The 20,837-nt window shown below is 42.0% G+C and overlaps 1 protein-coding gene across 1 annotated transcript; it reads left to right on the top strand.

Moving 5' to 3' along the window:
- The first annotated feature begins 818 nt into the window (after window positions 1–818).
- On the top strand, window positions 819–15,712 carry LOC115052732 (delta-like protein C). The gene is made up of 10 exons (XM_029517029.1): window positions 819–1,101; window positions 1,562–1,804; window positions 1,985–2,045; window positions 2,439–2,696; window positions 3,915–4,103; window positions 6,548–6,717; window positions 6,967–7,183; window positions 12,010–12,757; window positions 12,991–13,111; window positions 14,150–15,712. The coding sequence occupies exons 1-10, from the start codon at window positions 1,051–1,053 to the stop codon at window positions 14,153–14,155; spliced, it is 2,064 nt and encodes a 687-aa protein (XP_029372889.1). The 5' UTR covers window positions 819–1,050; the 3' UTR covers window positions 14,156–15,712.
- The last annotated feature ends 5,125 nt before the right edge of the window (window positions 15,713–20,837 follow it).

The raw sequence follows: 20,837 nt of genomic DNA, 5'->3' as shown, positions 1-20,837 counted from the left end.
AATGAGTGTATGTTGGTGACCACCGGGGGAAGGCGGTATAGGGGAGCGTTTGGCCCGCTGCTGTTGCTACTGTCGCCTGACAGTTTGTTCTATTACCCTACTGTAATTGCCCCCTTGGCGGTGAAAGCAAATCAAAGCGGGGGGCCCATTAGTTCCATCCACACCCACCCCACAATATCTCCCCCTACCACGCATGGCCCCAGAGAGGACTCATTATGACTCCACACTGCAAGAAATGTCCCATGTCTCCGTCCAACAACAAGAGACACCGACTTCAGTCCCCAGTCATTCCATTCCAGCTTGAGACGCACCTGACAGAATGGGAATCTGCCGCAGAGGGGGGAGTGCGCTCCCTCAGTGAAAGACACAGGGCGGTGACTGCGACAGGTTTGTACAGGGGTATGTTTCATGCTGAATAGAAACCAAACGCCGGTTAGCAGGCGCAGTGACAGACACATAACAATAAATCAAAAAGTTGGCACAGCTTCGGGTGTTAGCGTTGGCGGTTTTACCCCCTGCCGGCGAGCGAGCTCGACAAGGAGTTTCACTCAGTGGATTTATCTCTTAGGAGACAAAGTAAGCAAGGGAAAGTTTCGGTTTGAATAAACCAAGTTCAATTGCGAGTGCGCAGAGCGCGCGTCGGCTGCAGAAGACTTGTTCAGGTGAATATTTTTTGCAGCGCCCCACCCCCCCCCACCCACCCACACACACACACAGACACACACACACACACACACACACACACACACACACACACACACACACACACACCCTCCTCCTCCTCCTGTATAAAGCCTTGTTAACCGCTGCAGCCACAGTCCAGAGTTCAATAGCTGAGAACCTTTGTCCTGTTACTTTCTCTTGCTCCATCCACACCGCCGACACACACTAACTGCTCCTTGACTACAATTTTTACTTCATTCACGGAGCGTCTTGTAGTTTCGTTTTTTCGTTTGAGTTATTTCTTCATCCGTTTGGATTTTACACACATACTAAGCCACCTTGGACCTCAGGCGAACGTCCTCCCTGGATGCTCCGTGCCGACACGCCATGGCGCGTTTGTTATTGTCATGTCTTCTGCTGTTTGTATCAGCACAGGCGGTGAGTAGCAGTGGCAGCACACTTCAGGAATTCAGGTTCTTTTCATCCCCGCTTCGGCCTTTCTCCGCTGGTTTGTGGAGGCGCCAGGCGATTTGGAGACATGCGTTTTTACGCACAGTGTGCCGAGCTGTGAATCCGAGCGTTTCAAGAAGTGAATGTTGACTTCATATGCGCGGTTTCCTAAGTGCTTAGATTTTGATATGAAACATTAATGGATATTTACCCAGTAAACTCTGAACTGCTTGGTGTCAGAATTCACATTCATCGCTGATTTCTGCAAAAATAGAATGAAATGTGAACCGACATTTTCAGTGTGTAAGGTTATACATAAACCCACTGTTTACGTATTTTTTGTGCATTTTCCTAAATATCTACCCTTTATTCTCTCATTTCAACATCTATTCTCTATTTTACTCGTCCATATGCCCCTCTATTTCAACTCGTCCATATGCCCCCTCAGGCGATCTCCACTGGGGTCTTCGAACTGAAGATCGAGTCCTTCACCAGCTCCCGCGGCTTCTGCCGCTACGACACTCGGAGCTGCCAGCTCTTTTTCCGCGTGTGTCTTAAGCACTCGCAGGACGTCATCAACCCGGAGCCGCCGTGCACGTACGGCACCGCGCTCACAGAAATCCTCACAGCCGACTCCAACTCCATTTCCGAGAGCGCGCCCATCAGGGTGCCCTTTCGCTTTAAGTGGCCGGTAAGTGACAAAAACACCACGACTACTCTACTCTTCATTCTGAATGTGCAGAATCTTTTATGTTGAACCACATGTGTAATCTGACAACACGGGGGAATAAATAAATTACAATGACTAAATAAAGAGCTTCATAATCACACGCAGAGCCTCACTGGTTCACTTGGTCCTCTCTCCTTGCAGGGGATTTTCTCTCTGATCATTGAGGCCTGGAACGCGGAGAATTCAGGTCTGGAGTCGACAGGTAAGGACCCGCTGCTGCAGCGTCAGCTATTTACCGGCAAGCGGCGACAACACCACTGTTTCCCGCTGAAAGCATGTTTGGTCAAAGAAAAGACAACTTCAGCAGAGGTCCAGCTGTGAAGAGCAGTTTTACAGTCATGCTAAACATACATTAACTTCAGGAAGTTTCACCACAGACATGGACACAGTGACACACCATGTCACATTCACACTAATTCTACTATTTCAGATCACTTAGCTGCTTCTAGATCAAAATTGATCTTTTGCTGTCTCTATATGACTATGATGAACACAACAAATAGGTTATTCTTGTGGGAAGACAGGAGGGTTCTGGATCCATTTTGGAATCAGTCCAGTTAAAAACACCTCTTCCTCCCTCATATCTCATATCCAGAGAACCAGAACAACCTCATCAGCCGACTAGCGACCCGGCGCAGGCTAAATGTTGGAGAGGATTGGTCCCAGGACGTGCACTTTGGCAACCAGAGCGAGCTCCGCTACTCCTACCACGTTGTGTGCAATGAGCACTACTATGGCGAGGCCTGCTCCACCTACTGCAAACCCCGCAACGACAGCCTTGGCCACTACAGCTGTGATAACAAGGGGAGCCGCCACTGTCTGGAGGGCTGGAGCGGTGAATACTGCACCAAGGGTGAGTACAGCTCTACAACTATGACTATGATTGTTTTACTGTTTGATCCCTCCAGCCGACTAAAAACAGCAGTTTGACATTTTACAGCTTGTAAACATCTTAAATAATGGACACATCGTGGTCAATACATACAGTATTGATATAAATATAATAAATTCTTTCAGTAAATTAACTAAACAGGCTAAAAATCACCACACAGTCCCTTTAAGTCATTATATTGCTGTAATATCAAATTCTGGGTTTCCCGTAAGTATTTCTAGTTAATTGTGGGCATATGACAATGAAACGTATTATATCTCTTATAGCATTCATACGTTAATGATGTAGTCATCTGCGTTCAGTGTGGATGCTTTCATGTTTCCTGTTGTTTAGATTTCTAATCCATGTTCTCAGTCAAATTTTTTGTGTTTTGAATGGTTTTCTTTACACCAATGAAGCTTATTATAAAATTGAAAGCTCTTGTATGGCTGTGACTGCCAGTCACACCAGTTACACAATGAGCTCAGCGATACTTTAATAGAACTCCAAACTGGCTGTAAATCCGGAGTTAACATTGTTTCTGCACAGTTATATGATCCCCTCTTCCTGCAATCCTCTCCCTCCATTTTTATCCCAGCGTCCTTTCAGATTTGGAGAAAGAGAGGAGGTGTGGGTAAAGAATAGAGGCCTTGGCGCTTAATTTTTTTGTCCAGTGGCCTTGAAATTGTTAAGTCAAGCAGTTGTCAACGCTATCGTCGGTCCTGGTGACTGTAGAGGACAAAAAGAGATCTTAGAGCTTCTGCCATTTTCAGTGTGTGTGTGTGCGTGTGTGTTGGCTCTGACGTCTGCTACTTTTGTTTTGAGCTCAACAATGGGCCCCTGGTCGGCCCCCTGCCTGCCCGCTTTAACAGGGACACGCGCTGGAGCTTAATGTGCGCTGCCTTGCGTGAAAGAAGACAGCATGTGTTGCTTTTGTTGTGTGGACCAGCTGCTTCGTTCAGTACTTAACAAGCACTTGTAGAGGAGGTGTGTGTGTGTGTGTGTGTGTGTGTGTGTGTGAAAGAGAGAGAGAGAATGGAGGGGGGGATGTGATGGGAGGGGAGTTGTTTTGTGAGGAACTTGACATATATGCACTCACAGTAACATTCTCTACTTCTCTCTCCCCCTTTCTCACTTTCCCCTCTCTTTCTTTGACCTCGCTCCTCTCCCTGCATTCCCTCTCCTCCTTCCTTCCATCAGCCATCTGTCCAGCAGGGTGCAGTGAGAATGGTATCTGCAAGTCTCCTGGAGAGTGTGCATGCCGCCAAGGCTGGCAGGGTGAGCGCTGCGATGAGTGTGCCCGACACCCGGGCTGCATCCACGGGACTTGCCAACAGCCATGGCAGTGCGCCTGCAAGGAAGGGTGGGGAGGCCTGTACTGCGACCAAGGTGGGTTCACCATCGGAGGGACAGCCAGGTCCACGCAGGACTGAGTGCTTTATACCCAGATGATTTTGTCAGGTTTCTACTAGTTCAAAGTTGAGCTGTTTAGACCACCAACCAGCAACTCCGACCGAGTGTTAGGCTACCATTGACAAGAGTGGCCAGAGACCAAGGCTCATTACTAATTATGAATTTTAGTTACAAGTATGAGGAACTAAACTAGAGTGACCTAAACCTGGAGTTACTTTCAGTTCCTCAGCTGTCAGAAAAATATAACCTGCCACAAAAAAATGTTCCATCACAGGCTGCATCTTTGTTTACTTTATTAATGTTATTGTTGCATGATAATGCTGCATGCAATGTTTTTGTGGTGTGGGACATTCCTATGCCAGGACAAACTTTACCAGTCATTTTTAACAGAAGAAAAAAAGGTGTTTTTCCCCGTTGGCAATAAAGCTTGTGAATACAATAAGCAGTTCTTGGGTTTGAGAAGCCAGAGTGTTGTACTAGCATTTAAACCACAAAACTTTTAGATTTCAAATTTATCCCTAATTTAAAGAGTTACAAACAAACCAACAAAAATGTCAGAGGGCATTCAAATGGTTTTGATGGAGTGACATTAAGAAGTTTTAAAACTCGGTCAGTTGATTTCAAATGCTGCCAAGGTAGACTTTAAAACTGAATTTCATCTGTGAACAAGCTAATGTTTCATTCTTTTGTAGGGCTGGACTGTGATTATGTTATCACATCAATTCATTTATTAAATTATCAATTATCAGGTATATTTTACAGAGGAAATAATGTAGGTAAGCGCAAGATAAAAAAAAAACAAAACAAAACATAAAATGAAACGAAATGAAAAAGTAGTTAAGGATGTGACAAATCCTACAGATGAGGCCTGTGCAGGGTTAGGGTTAGGCACAAAACTCTAATCCATGTAAAAACAGATGGTATTATATGTACTTCAGCAAATAAAAAGGCTTTCAAATACAGTCACTACTCTATTTACGAACATTCATTTTACAAACATTCAGAGATGCGAACAGACAGAGCCAGCAAGTTAAAAGTATATTTGGAATGCTCCGCTTGGCAACCATGAACTCAAATCTTCTGCTTGCCTCTTCTGCCAAGTATGAATTTCACTGCTGTCCAGGCTGTGCAGCACTGTAGCCTATGGCACCCCAGCATTACTGTTCTTGGCACCTACATAAGCATATAGAGCTCGGTACCATTAAAATGCCAAACAAAAAACTGCTTGTGAACGATTCAGGATACAAACGGCCATTCGGATTGCAATTCGTTTGTAAATTGGGAAGTGACTTTATCCACATGATCGCATCTGTTTCAGCACAGAATGGCATCCCTTGCTTCAACAGTCATATAATGTACAAACCTTTTGACAATGTCCAGCCCATTCAATTTGAAAATGCCTTCATTTGAAACTTTATTTTACCCATAAAACCAAGTGACTTTTACTGCTTTATTTCTCAAATAGGAGACTTTATGTCATCTGCCCAGATGTCCTGTGGTGTGCCCCAGGGCTCAAGCTTTGATCCTCTCACATTTTTCTTGTATGTCTTTCTCAGTTAATGAGTTATTCCAGGTGGATATCTCACTTTGGTACACTTTCACACTTTCTTACTTGTGTAAGCACTACCAGTCAAACGTTTGGACATACTATCAGTTTGAATGATAAAGTGTGTCCAAGCATTTGGCTGGTGGTGTATATCTATATTGTAGTCAAACAGAACTTTTTGACCAGGTTCTGGTTAGATCTGTGCTCCCCATTCATGGCAATGTTTCAGGTTTAGCCGTCCTTGTATCTTAATACCTGCACCTTTCACAAATCAGAACCCCCCTCCATTAATATCAAAACAGCAATTTTTTTTTATAGCTGTTAGCTTATTTTGGTTGTCCTTGAAGGGAAAATTCTAACTAATGTAAATTTGCCATGCAATGGATGCCTTAGTTTTGTTTATGAATGGTTTATCCATTTTAAAGAAAATTCTTTCCTGACATGATTTAAAACCTGGGAACATTTGTCTTTTTCTGTGAGTTTTTATTGTAGTGTCCATTGAGCTGTTCTGTTCTCTGGCTCAGTGGAAGTAGCTGCACTTCATTTCTCATCTGGACAATTCTTACAAAAACGCATTATTTCGTTCAGTGTGAAACATTCTAGCACGCCACATATTAATCTTTCATTCGTGTTACCTGTGCAGAACTGGCATAAAAAAAAACAAAAAACTCTTTTCAAGGGTTTCACATGGCAATAGTTTCTCCAATGTCTGATGGCATCTTTATGATTTATTGCTTGACAACCTCCCACATTGCCTTTCACACAGTATAAATAAATAAATAGACATAGGCAGCTCCATTTGTAATTCTTTCCTGTTCCTCCAAGTTGGTTCTTCAAGCTAACCTGGCCACTGCTCTTTCTTTCTTTGCTCCAGACCTGAACTACTGCACCAATCACAAGCCGTGCCAGAATGATGCCTCATGTACCAACACGGGCCAGGGCAGTTACACCTGCACCTGTCGGCCAGGGTTCACCGGCACAAACTGTGAGCTGGAGACCAACGAGTGTGACAGCAACCCCTGCAAGAATGGTGGCAGCTGCAAAGTGAGTCATACCCTGGAACTGGAGGTGCCTCAAACTCAACTTCACCCATATCCATCAAGTTTTATTGAAGATAGATTTGTAGATTTGCATTTGTCTTTAATTTTTGGTCAAATAGCTGATTGTTCTTATCTGAATCCCCTTGCAAAAATTGAAGGAAATTGAAGCACCTTTCCTGCATTTCAACAAATACGTAATGAGAGTTCTGTACCGCAACCAACTCCTTCTTGTCTCATCTTGTCTCTCCCTCAGGATTTGGTGAATGATTATTCCTGTGCATGCCCTCAGGGCTTTTATGGAAAGAACTGTGAGATCAGTGCCATGACGTGTGCAGATGACCCATGTTTTAATGGAGGAACCTGTGTGGAGAACGTTGCTGGTGGGTACAGCTGCCGTTGCCTGCCCGCGTACACGGGCTCCAACTGCGAGAAGAGGATTGACAGATGCAGCAGCAACCCCTGTGCTAACGGTATGGACCATCTGAAACTTGCTTCATTCACATTTCGCCAATGCCTTGTAGCTCCCTCCAATTGGAGTTTATTGCGGAGTGAGTGCATATGCTAGTAGAAGTCAAAGTTTGCTGGTAAATTTTAGGAATGCATCTCTTTCATGCTGAAGTGATGATGAAGAGGGTGCAATGTAAACCTGTTTGTCTCTGGTTTGTGTGAATGATCGAGTGCTTGCTAAATTAATCTGTAGTGTGTAAGTACAGATGAATTCTCTTTGCAGAGGTTCAGACTTGCAGGTAGCTGGCATCAATCACTGCCTCTGTCATGCCCAGTGGAGCAGTTCTTGATGTAAATGGATCTCAAGAATCTTAGTGCATAGTGTTTTGCACTTCTGTTCTGCTCACATGTTCTGTCCACGAAAATGAGAATCTTGATATCTGATCTAGTTGACGTTTCCTGTTTCCTGTGTTTTTAATGGCTATGAATAGTCGGTTAAAGTGCATCAGCATTAGAGTTTAAGGTGGAGGTTGATCTCCGACCTGAGTTGATTTTCAATTGTTTAAAATTTGCCTGATCGGTTTGAAATGATGATCTCCTCTATTGCATAGATATAGCATTTCAGAAGTAATGACAGTTGTTCAAGCACAAATACATTTGTGGAATTTGTTTGGTCGATCATTCCTTGTTTCCAGGTGGGCTGCCTTGCGGCATCATCATTTGAAATGCAGATTGTCTTGGGCAAAGGCAAAATTCTGTTTAGTTGGCACAGGTACAGCCTCGATAAGGTGTTAGAAACGTGCAGGTAGTAGATTATAATAGTAGATTTTAACTCTGACTCACTGGAAGCGTGTCACAGATTGTTGTGTTCAGGAACATTTTTTCAGTTGTGAAATGTTGTCAAATTGAGCGAGGCGGGTTACAACCTGCACAGATCACCAGTCCATCACAGGGTCAACACACAGAGACAGACAGAGACCAACAACCACTCACACTCACATTCAGGAGGAAAATTTAGAGTCACCAATTAACCGAAACTTGCCTGTCTTTGGATTGTGGGAGGAAACCGGAGTACTCAGAGGAAATACACGCAGACACAGGGAGAACATGCAAACCACACACAGAAGGCACAGAAATATGTAGCCACAGGCCCCAGAACCGAATCCGCGACCTTCTTATTGTGGGGCAACAGTGCTGACCACTATGGCGCTGTGCTCCCCGGCATTGTAATTTACAAACAGACATGTCTGACCTTTTCTACTGAAATTGTTTACACCAATGTACTGCAATGTACTTATAGGGATGGCACAGCAAAGAAAAGAGCTCTGTGGAACATGGAACAGCAGTTACATAGACTGAGCTGTCAGTAAGATTCATTTTTCTGAGTGTACATTTTGTCATCAGACACAACAGATTAAGACACAAGTATTGTTTTTTTCACAACTAGTGTTATTTTCCAATTGACGTTAGAAGCACTTTTCTTGAGATTCAATCTGAATTTTGTTTCAGGTTTCTGTCATTTTGTTATTATATGTTGATGTTACAAGCATATGTTCCTGTTAAATATTATAGAAACAACAGATTGTTTGGAAAGTAAAGATCTGCTCATGAAAATAAAAAGTATTAGATATTATTATAGCTCAAAAGGGCATATGTTGTATTTAAGATTAAGGTGTTGGAACAGGTCCATATTGGAAAACGTCCACAGACTTGAGATCATTAAACCATTATATCAGTTTCAAGACATCAGACTGAATAGAAAAAAATTTAAAAACACTTCTCTGTTCTCTCTGAGTTAAGCTTCCACATGTTATGTATATTTGCTCATTTTGCATTTATATTATAAACAGTTAAAAAATCTGAAGTAGTAACTTGGGAATTGGGTCAATGGACTACTTGCGACATCCTTGAGGAGGTGCAGAGTCATAGAGTAGTAGAGGGGTTATAGCAACATTCAGTGCTCATCATCTTGTTGGTAGATGAAGCCATCAAGAGTGCATTAACCCCCAAAGTGACAGACACAGTAGGGCATGAATTTTATTGGTCAAGCAGGAAGTATGAAGAGAGTGTTTCTCAGAAATCATTTGTTTGTTGATTGTTATCTTAACTGTACACAAATATTTTTGTGTTGCCAAATTTCCAGGAAGAAGAGGAGAGAAAAGAATTAATTCAACCTAGCTGACACTTCTGACTTTATATCTCAGCTGAATCTGCGTAATAGACATTATTTACTGTATCAGGACAGCAGCTTAAATTTTAATAGAAATTGTATTTGTGAGAATAATCTGATTCAGTTGTGATTTGGTTTCTGTTATTCTCTTAATTCTGTGTGTGTGTGCAAACAAATGATAAACTGATAGAAATAGATTGTCTCTCAGGAACCCCTGTATGTCTTATCACCTTCCATCTGACAAGACAAACATTTTCCTTCTTACTGCTGCGGATGTCTACAGAAGTTTTTTAGCGGTACTCATGGAAATGCGCTGAACTTTTCGTCTGTTTCGCTCGCTCTCTCTGCCTGGTTGCGCTCGGGTTGTCTTCTTGGGTAGGAATGTTGTCTTAGCAGTGGATCAAAGTCTGATACTGCACCTCATTTCTCTCTGAAAACACTGACGTGGATCATTTATGTCTGAAGACAAAAAAAAAAAAAAAAAAAAAAAAAACGTGTTGACAAGCTCATTTAACCAGCCAGTCATCATGGCATGCAAAAGTAATGTTTATGCTGCTAGAGGAGCCTTGACCTTAGTGTGTGTGCACATTCAACCCACACTGCAGTCTGTTTGCTTCAGAACTGAACCTTTGCCAAAAGACACAATCAGTTTTGTTTGCGCATTCATTTCAGTCAAGCATGTTTTTAATCATCTTGCAGAGACTTGAAAGTTGCTTTAAAGGGAGAATTCATCCATAATCAATATCAGATATTTATATCACATGACATACAGGTCTTGAAAAGAAGCTGCTAAACATCAACTCTTTTGTAACTGAGGACTATGGAAGTATGAACCTGTGATTTCCAGTCAGCAACACCATCATTAAAGTAGTGTAGAAGAATATAAATAAACAAAAATAAATCATACACACTTGTGTATGTGAGTATATATAGCCTATATATACATATGTGTGTCTATTGATAGACAGAATCTGTGTTGATAGATTCTTCTATCTATAAATCTATCTATCTATAAATATATATGTATAGAGAGAGAGAGAGAGAGAGGCCTTGGGTTCAAACTCCAACCAAACTGAACCATGAAAGTCTCAGACCTGACTTGCTGTGGTGATCCCAAATAGGGAAAAGCCAAAAGGTGGGGGGAAATAGATGTATATATAAATATATATTGTTCTGATTTCAGTCACACATCCACTTTGGTGTTCTCTTAAAGGAGCAGACAGATTATCAGCATCAGATGGCTCCAGTGGCATTGCAACCCGAGACTATATCAATAAGTGTTCCAAATTACGCACATTTATCATATGGCCTGTTGAGTGGAGTGGAATCCTACTAAGTCCTCCCTCAGGTCCTCATTAGCTTGAAGAAGCTGTCGCCAGCTTATCTTGAATTTCTTACCATTCCTGTCTCTCATTGAGCCTGGGAGGCTAGGCCCTTTCTAGTTCTGCTCTGTTTGCAGTGCACAGCTGCACAGAACACCCAAATATGGAACTGTTTTTAATGTGTTTACACTTTGCACTGTTGCCCTTACACAAGTCCACAAATCATGTATAAACTTCTTCAAAAGTTCAGTAGCTGCAGGACGAGAGCCTTCCGGTCCTGCTCTTATTCCTCTCCTTTTCTTTCTTTACCAGCCTTTTCATGTCCTTTCCTCAATGTATTACCTTTCGAAGTTAAACTCAGTGTTCTCTAGTGTCATGTGACTTCCTGGTGGTGGAAAAAATCTAAGGATGTTTGTAATCAACCATGATTCCGTCCTAATGAACAGCATATGTTATGAGGAAATAATGTACTAAACTATCTTTCTCCAGACAGTGCAGTCTAATCCTCTGTCATGGACTGTGTTCATAACACAAAAGGGGTTTTGTTAATTACTTGTCAGGCAGCAACAACTGCACCCCTTTCAGAGTCTTGTAAACTCCAGAGATAATTCTCATCCAAAGATTTTTATGTCAAATTTTAAAAAGTATGTGGCCAAATCTTTCAGGTTAAACATTGTTTTTATTGCAGTTGAGAACAATATACAGTATCTTTCAACATGTAAGATGTTCAAGTGTGTTCGTGTTGGCAGACACTTTAGTGTCCCAAAAGGCTCCACTCTGGGTCTTTCCTAAAATGCTACCACTAGGAAATATTACCAGTGGCCATAGGATTTCCATTTGTGTGCCCCTGATACCCCTCCCAACCTTTCTGACACTCATTAATCTTGACCTCATTGAGATTAAGTGAGAGAAACTGCCCACACTTCTAATATCCCTTCAAGAACATTTTATCACAAGGTTCCAATGTGGTATGTTCCAAGAACAACCTTTCCCAATAGCACGATTTCAAAATGCAGCAGAATGTGTTTTCCCAGTAAGAATCCACTCCTTACTTAGCTGTTTCTTTTCAATGGGGTCCCTGCTCACCACAACAATTGGTGTGGATGGGGTTTCCTTGATTCCAAATGTGGTGTGTAATATTTTAGACTTGTACTGCAGTATTGCCAAAGGCAAAACATTATCAGTTTGACTTTTTGGAAAGAAAACATATAAGTTAAAAGATAAAAATAAAATTCAGCTCATTTCAGCTACATGCGATGTTTTAACATCTGTCCTGTCCCCTGTGTCCGACCCATCCTCTCAGCGTTGTGTTAAACTGTGTTTTTGACTAAGACCTTTTGTCTCTGTCTCTCTGTAGGTGCTGATTGTTTGGACCTCGGACAACGTTTCACGTGCCGCTGCAGGCCTGGCTTCACTGGATCTCGCTGTGAGACCAACATTGACGACTGCGCTGGCAACCCCTGCCACAATGCGGGTACCTGCATCGATGGCATTAATGACTTCACCTGCACGTGCACGCTTGGCTTCACAAGTAAGGACTGCTCCATGCGTGCCAGCCCGTGCGACCAGTTCCCCTGTGACAATGGTGGCACATGTTACACTCACTTCACTGGCCCAGTGTGCCAGTGTCCACTGGGCTTCATGGGAGCACGGTGTGAGTATCCTGTCAAGGTCACCATCCCAGCGACCATGAAACCGCCTTTGAATGGTGACTCCCCTCCAGCACTTATTGCTGCTGTAGCCCTTGGCCTGGTGACGCTAGCTCTGCTGGTTTGTGCCGCCATTCACATTCTCCGTCAACTGCGCCGAAGCAGGGAGCTAACAGCGATTTCCACATCAGTGAAGAACGACCTGGAGGCAGTCAACAACCGTAATGCAGTCATCGGTGGTGGTGGACCCATTAATGGGAACCTACCAGGAGCTCCGCTGGGCAGCCTGAGAGAGAAGGAGGCCTTCCTCATCTCTGGAGGACAACTTAAAGTGTCAAATAAGGATGCAGCGCTAGTGGACAAGGGCAGCGACAATATGGTCATGTTTAAAAACAAAATGGCAGACTGTAACCTGGCGAAAGAGGAGCAGCACCTGACTAAGAGCAAGTTTGACCTGTAAGCACCTGCTAGTGGTTTGATAGCTTTTTCTGCTTTTTTTGTGAGTGTCCATGTGTGTTTGTCGATGTGTGTATACTCCTGCCTCTGTCCTATCTGTTTTATTTGTCTGTTGTGTAAAGCCACGTCACAACTTGTTTGTTTAACAGTTTTCAGGCAGCTGCAACATCTTTTTAATGTCAAAATCTTTGTTGTTGCTGTACCAACTCCCACCCTCTCTCACTCTCACTTAGCAACAGTAAGAAGTGTGACGCAACCATCATCGTCCCCCCTCTCATGTTTGCAAAGGACAGTCTGTATCACCCAATGTTCATCAATCCTGAGCAGATGGAGCAATGTGTGTTTGCTACAGAGGTAAGAAAAGACATACTAACAAAGCCATGCGCATGCAAAAAAAAAAAAAAAAAAAAATCGACATGGTTTCAATTTACTTTTGTACATCAGAACTTGTAAAGAGAGCGGAGAAGCCGACATGATAATTCATAAGAATTATTATTATTATCATTATTTTAAATACGATGAGGATAATGTTGAATTTGGTTTTGTTTTTTAGATTGATCAGAATTTTTTCAGCTCATCAGAGAATGGGAGTCGAAAATGCAAACTTCTATCTAAACATAATAAATATTCACCACTGAAACTATGGTGAATGCCTGCGGATGTAGTTCAGTGGTAGAGTTTGCATGCAGCAGCCCCATGTTGAAACCCCAGCCACAACGCAAACCAGTGGCAAGCTCGTGCTAATCCCAAGCCCGGATAAACGGGGAGGGGTGCGACAGGAAGGGCATCTGGTGTACAAACTGTAGTCCAATCAATCATGCAAGTCACAGAGCTGACTTGCTGTAGCAACCCTGAACTGGGAAAAGCTGAAAAAGGCAAAAAATAATAAAGCTATGATGAATAAGTTTAATTTAATTATTTATCAGTAAGATACTCTACAGATTTAGTTCTCTAATGCTCTCCCTGCTGTTAACTGCTGTACTTAAATCAGCATTTTCAGCTGTGTGGCCAAATTTTTGTGAATTGTCAGGCCAATACTAGAGTGGTTGGATCTGATAACGGTGGTGAAAGTTAATTCCCTTATTTTGTCATACTCAAAATTGCATTTAATGTCGACTTTTATCAGTTTCATTTGTTTTTGAAAGAATTTTGCAACTTTAAGCGGTAGTAAACTGCCAATAAAACAGTAAAAACAAGATAAATTCAGATATTTTCACTTAACCTCACGTATGTTCACTATTACTGGTAATTTTGAGGGTTAGTTGTTGCCAAATCTCCACTTAGCAAGTTTATTCATTTTTTTTTTTTTCAAATTCAGCCAACTTCTGTTAATGAGTGAATGCTGTTCACATAAGATGATGACAAACTGCTGTTTCTCTTTTTCATCCCCAGGTATAACCTCCAGTTTTCAGTTCACCAGCAGAGGAACTTTTATGCTGAAGGCCTGAAGCATTTACTGTCGAGGACAGTTCAACCTTAGGGTCTATTGTGAACATTTTATTTAATATTTATTAACGCTACTCAGTGGACTTTTTAAAAATAATTTTCTTCGGGGATACTGACAGCGTTTGGTTGACAATGTTTTGTAAAAGAAAGAAGAGGGGAAAGAGAAAAGACTATGTCTGGCGTCATTTGCACTATTATCTTTTTTATACATTAAATCGTAATATAATTTTTCTGTCTGTATATCAAAATTTGCTTTTGATCAACCATGAATAACAGATGTGAAGAGTTGGAATTGTTTACCAGCTGGAAAGACTGGTGCCTTACCTATGCTTCCTAATCATTGTGGCAAACATTTCCTGTACAATTTCAGCAAAAGGCGTTGAATCGCCAAAGGTATCCTTCTGAGGACCTTATAGGAACGAAGGACGGTGCATTTTGGTTTTAAGTGAAAAAACCCAAGGGCCCGTCTACCAACACTCCGTCCATTTTTTTTTTTTCTTGTTTTGTATGTCAGTAAAGCATTACACTGTGACCTGTTAGAAGAAGAATGAAATCAGCCTTACAATCGTCGTCAAAGCTGTAACCTCTAAAGTGCCTCTTCTTATACAAAAAATCAACATTCAGAATAAGCAGAATTCGTTCCTTCTGGAACCAATTGAGGGATTTTATTTGTAACTCATATGTAAACCCTGTCTTTACAGGACCAGAAGACGCATTCACATCCACTGCACCCACTGTACCCTACCCTCACTGGTAATAAGTTTTCAAATCCATCATGTGAATTTTTTTAGCCCTCAACTCAATCATAATCTCCCAATCATAACCAACCCCAGTCCCAGATCCTAACCCTAGTCACAAAGACTTTTCAGTTGAAGTAGAGCGAGTTTGTGCCTCTATTAGCAAACAAATGATTTCCCTCATTTTCCCCTTGTAAACACATAATCTAGGTCAATGCCTGAAAGTCCAAGAATCCTACTGAGCTAACTATTTTAGCTCAATTCATTTTACAAACAGTTTCCGCCGTCGTGTTTCTAGGGCTACTTCTGCTTTTACTCCTTTTGAGAAATTAATTTCTCAATGAATCAAAAATCTGAAGAAAAATAGCCTACTGGATTTTGTTACCTTAACAAACTACTGCTGTCACAAGAGAAAAAGAGAAATAAGAGAATAAGAGAAAAAAGGAAAACTAGACTCAGAAAAAAGTTTTGAGTCTGAAGACATCATCATCTCTGGGTTCCCACAAGGGGTTCAAGTGACTTTTTTTTTTTTTTTCACCAAATCCATTTGATACCAAAAATATGTGTTTTCTTGTGTAGTCATGTCTTCTTTAATTTAAGGAAACAATGCAATGTGTATATATCCTCCAGAAGAAAGTTTTCCTATTTAATTTTGTCACTGTAAATAATTTTGTATTTATGAAAGAGAATTGTATATACGTCTATGTTAATGTGCCTAAAGTGTTAGTCAGAATCAAGAAATATATTTTTTCATAAATAAATTAGATAATAACATTAATCCTGATGTTTTGTTTCATATTTCTTTCTGCTGTTTAGTATCTATTTTTAGATATATTTGGGGTTTTTAAAAACCAAAAAGCATCTCTGCATAGCGTGATCTCTCATGGCTGACAGTTTTCACCCTTTCCATTGATCAAAAAGACCTATTAACATCTGGTTATTGTCGGCAAAGGGAAAGTCTACACCAGCTTTCAGGACCAGGTCAAAAGGCAGTAAACAAAAGTATTTATTAACTGGCTGTGACTGGCGATGATTTGAAAACAATGCGAGGTGAACATGCAACTTTTCACCTTCTTCTGAGAGCACAGACAAAGCTGTGACTTGCATTACAGTATTGTCACACTGGAAACAAATGAAATACAGTCATTGATAAATGCATTTCACAGACAATCCAACTCTTTTACAGGTGCAGCAACCTGGAGGTGTGACGTTTGCACGGTGGCTCATGGCTCCCGCCTCAATCTGTGTGTATCCTCAGTCTGAGCAGCGAAGAAAACTCACCTTTAAAAACTATCACACCAGTAGATCCACAAAATGGACTAAAACACACAACTCAGTCAGGCAATGGACAGGCAATTTACTAGAAGTAAAGACATGTTAAGTTTGATCAGTCACAAACAGGCAGAGGTACAAACTCACTGGGCAAAAAGCTGAATGAAAAACACAAACTGGTTGACGGCGCTGAGGAAGAATGCTAGAAGGTACAAAGACGATTTGACTATCAACAGGCACAAGCCAATACTACAGCGGAGGGAAACAAAGGGTCAGGGTGGGAGGGAAGTCACAGGACCTGAAATGAGACAAAAGGTAAGTGTACAAAATAAAACAGGAAGTGAATAACATAACTGAGAACAGGAAATAAGAGCAGGACTTAGCTATTCTCACTGGATCTGAAGAACTGCTTTTATTATCTGTATTAACTGAGGTGAAGAAGCCAAACAAAAGCAAATCTGCAAGGCTGGATCTTTGGCCCAGGTGGGCAACGACTGCTTTATTTTGACATCACATAGCTCCTAAAGTTCTAACGATTGAGTGGATTGAATACTTAATAATTGCCATGCACTGGATGGCATGTACCTAAATAAAATAAATATGACTTCATTGTACTAAGTACAACCGCAAAGCCATTTGAAATCCTTGCAAACTTAGGTTGATTAACAAATGACATGAAGCCCACAGCGTCTTTCGTGATCAACTTTTTTATTTTTAACCACAAGTGGAATAAATTGTTATGTTTTTAGTTCTTGAGAAAAATAGCCTATGTGAACTCCTCACAATACCAGTTACAAACAAATCAACTGCCTACAGTTTAGATTTTGCAGCTCTGCTCCTGTCTCAGACCAAAAAATGTGTTGACATCACAGTAGTCTTGGCAGAGGCAGTAAATAGGCTGTCTCTGGCTGCCTCTTTACATCCATATATGTCGAAACTCTTATCCCAATATAGGGCAGGACATATTCTGAGATCCTCTGGTAGGTGAAAACCAAAAGCCGAAACTTGGATTTTATATAATTTGACTTTAATCTACACTACACTTCATTTTGATCTGTTCTGATGTTTTACATTTGAACCATGAAGTACCGTTTTACTTCCATTAAAAAGTAAAAATAATGCATTATTATTGATTTTATGGATTTTTTTGTGACACATTATCCTGCTGCTGCAGATCCCAAATGTGATTAAAAAAAAAAAAAAAGGGAACATTCTCTCACCTTTTCCCTCCTTTCTTTCCCTTTCTCTCACTTTATTTAAGTTTTATTCTCTTGCCGAACTGATACAGTGTGTCCTTGTTAATGAGTAGCTGCGGCAGCATGTCAAATGGTCAAGCACACAGATCCAAAGAAATACTCAGCCCAATAGCAGGTGTGTGCAGAGAACTGATGAAACTTCACCTTCACCTGATCAGCTTTGCCTCTAAAACACACACACCTGTCCTCAGGCTGAACTGTGAACTATCCTGAGTGGCACCTGGTGGAAACATAAACCTATGGAAATGCACAAAACATACAAAGGTGACATTGTGCCTATTTGACTCCTGTTGCAGATGTTGGGGTGATCCCCACTTTGCTCAAAATGAATAGAGGCTCTGCATCATGTACAGACATGGTTCTAGATTTCTTTGTTCAGGCGGCATTGAAAGATGTTGAATGGTTAGTGAACCACAAGACCCCAGGACTTATTCCCAGAAGGAGAGACCCCCCACAGGGAGGTGGTTAGGACCACTGGCTCACAGCAGCAACAGGGTTTGATTCTGCGGGGAGTTTGCATGTTCTCCCTCCGGGGTATACAGCTTCCTCCCACAGTCTATAGACATGCACCTTTGGCTTAATTGGTGACTTTAAATTGCCCGTTGGTATTGTCTGTCTCCACACTTCAGACTTGCCACAGACTAGCAGTCTGTGCAGGGTGTATCCACCCTCACCACACATCAGCTGGGATTGTCTCTAGCCCTGCCACAACCCTGATGGATGGCAGTGTAGATAATAGATGGATAAATGGAGTTGCCCTCTGATGGTCATTGGATGGATTGCAGGTTTAAGCTTCAGCACTGGTTGTTGGTGCCCCATGTGTGGCACAAACTCACAAGTCCAAACATCACTGGATCAACTCCTTGTCGGTGTTTGTTTTGTTTTAAATTGTAGACACATTGCAAATCAGCTTAGGAGCCAAGAGAGGATCTACAGTAGGGCTGAAAGCAACCACAGGGCCATAAGGGAGGAGGCATCAAGAGAGAAGAGCATGTTCAAAGCAGTAGAGGGTTTTAGTAGACCTTGGTCACATGCCATTCAGTGACCAAAAGCAGACTACAAATTCATGGTTTATGGCAGTCTTCTCACATACAGTGCTGTGAAAAAGTATTTCACCCCTTACTAATTTCTCACTTTTTTTTTGCTCCTTTGTCACTCTTAGCCATTTCAGATCAAACACACTTAAATGTAAGTTTATAAGATAACTCAAGTAAACACAAAATGCAGTTTTAACTGCCAATTTTATTTATTAAGGGAAAAAAAGCCATGCGAAAAGACATGGCCCATGTGAAAAGTAATTGCCCCCTAAACCTAATAACTGGTTTAACCACCTTTAGCAGCAACGACTGCTGTCAAGCATTTACGATAACTGGCAACGAGTCTCTCACATCGCTGTGGAGGAATTTCGGCCCACTCCTTTTCAGAATTGTTTTAAATCAGCCACATTGGAGGGTTTCCAAACATGAATCTCCTTTTTAAGGTCATGCCACAGTATCTCAATTGGGTTCAGTTTGGACTTTGAGTAGGCCACTCCAAAACCCTCATTTTGTTTTTTAAGCCATTCAGAAGTAGACTTGCTGGTGTGCTTTGGATCGTTGTCCTGCTGTTGTCCTGTTGTTCTCCTTCAGGATTTGTTGGTAGAGAGCAGAGTTCATGTAGTCCCACCACCATGTAGATAGATATAACTTTATTGATCCCCAAGGGGAAATTCATCTAGTCAGCTCATCAAAAAAAAAATAAATAAATAAATAAATAAAATAAAATAAAATAATAATAATAAATAAATAAAATTGAAAAAAAAAAAAGAAATAAAATCAAAATGATCCAGTCAGCAGGGGTTGAAATCTCTAGATATTAATACAAGTACCTCAGAATGTTGTATCCTAGCAACAGTTTCATGGAGAACTTCACATGGAGCTTCTGCAGTTGTGTTGGTTGGAATGTAAAGTATTGTTATGATATGACTGAATTCTCTTGGTACATAGTATGGTCTCATACCAGCTGCCAATAATTCAGTATCTGGACAGCACATCTTCTCCTTGACAGTCATAAAGCCAGTCCTCCTCCCTTCTTCTTTCCACTATCTTTAGTGTCTCTGTCAATCCACATGAGAGTGAAGCCAGGTAGTTCCACACATTAATCAGAGATGTTTTGATTCAACCAGGTTTCAGTAAAACACATGAGGCTGCACTCACAGTATACTTTCTGAAGTATTCACCAATATCTCCATCTCATCATGTTTGTTGGGCAGAGAGTTGACATTTCCCATGACAAATGATAACAGAAAGGGCTTATATCTCCATTTCCTGGCCTTCACCTTTACACCAGCACAGCAACCACGAAAACACCCCTTTGTCTCAGCTGGAATCGAATCGTATCCTCCAGATTTGCCGTGGAGTCCCAAAGATTTTGAAATGGTTTTGTAACCTTTTCCAGTCAATTACTTTTCTTCTTGTCTGCTCCTGGAATTTCTTTGGATCGTGGCATGATGTCTTAGGTTCAACATGGCCTACTTCACTTTGTCAAACTGGTTTGTCAGCTTCTATTTAAGTGATCTCTTGACTTGAAAGTGTCAGGTTTTGAGTTTAGTCTGTCTAGTGTTCTGTCCTTGTAACTTCCTGTATTATTTTGAAGTCCTGGTTCTGTTGTGTTCCCTGTTACTTTACTTCCTGGTTGTGTCCCATGTTGATTGCCTTCCCTGCCCTAATGTGGATCACCTGTGTCTTGTCTAGCACTGTATTTAAGTCCAGTTTTCAGGCTAGTCCTTGTCAGATCCTTGTTGCTTGTCCATGCCCTGTGGTTTTGTCCATGGTTTCTTGTTCAGTTTATGTTGAACAAGACATGCTGGCTCCTGCGATTGGGTCCTCACCCTGCAACGCACTCGCACCGCGTTTCCCGTTGTGACAGAAGGATCCGACCAGAACATGGACCCATCGGAGTCTATGCTTGCCTGCGGCCCTTTTTGGGGAGCCCGTCTGGCCCGGGAGGGTCCTCGCTCAGTTTGGCAGGCACTGGGGACTGAGCGGCTGCCCATCCTGCCTGCTGTTCCCCAGCCCACGGGACTCGGTTTTGTGGGTCTCTGGCTTTCTCCCCAGGAGGATGTTCGGGAGGCGTGGATGGTAGAGGTTGGTTGGATGTCGTCCCTGCTGCAGGAACTGCAGGGGCACCTGCGACGGACCTCCGGCCCACCCACGCAGCCACCTCCCACTCCTGACCCTGTTCCTGTCCAGGCTGGGCTGCCGCAGCCACCCTGTGTTCCTGTTCCTGCCTCATCTGCGTCGCCACCTCCTGAGGCCTGGCCTCCTCCTCCCCTCGTCTTACGATGGCCCTCCATCCCATGTTTGTTTTTTGGTTTTGGACGTCTGTTAA

The sequence above is a fragment of the Echeneis naucrates genome, chromosome 13 (assembly GCF_900963305.1).
Source record: "Echeneis naucrates chromosome 13, fEcheNa1.1, whole genome shotgun sequence".
NCBI lineage: Eukaryota > Metazoa > Chordata > Actinopteri > Carangiformes > Echeneidae > Echeneis > Echeneis naucrates.
Note: the sequence above shows the minus strand (reverse complement) of the source record. Positions and strands in the feature narration are given on the sequence as shown.

What these genes read in the sequence shown, in the direction of transcription:
- LOC115052732 (XM_029517029.1), top strand. Translation starts at nt 1,051, where the DNA reads ATGGCGCGTTTGTTATTGTCATGTCTTCTGCTGTTTGTATCAGCACAG. An exon ending in TTCAGGTCTGGAGTCGACAG is followed by an intron (nt 2,046 to 2,438) that starts GTAAGGACCCGC and finishes TCTCATATCCAG; the next exon opens with AGAACCAGAACAACCTCATC. An exon ending in CAGCAACCCCTGTGCTAACG is followed by an intron (nt 7,184 to 12,009) that starts GTATGGACCATC and finishes GTCTCTCTGTAG; the next exon opens with GTGCTGATTGTTTGGACCTC.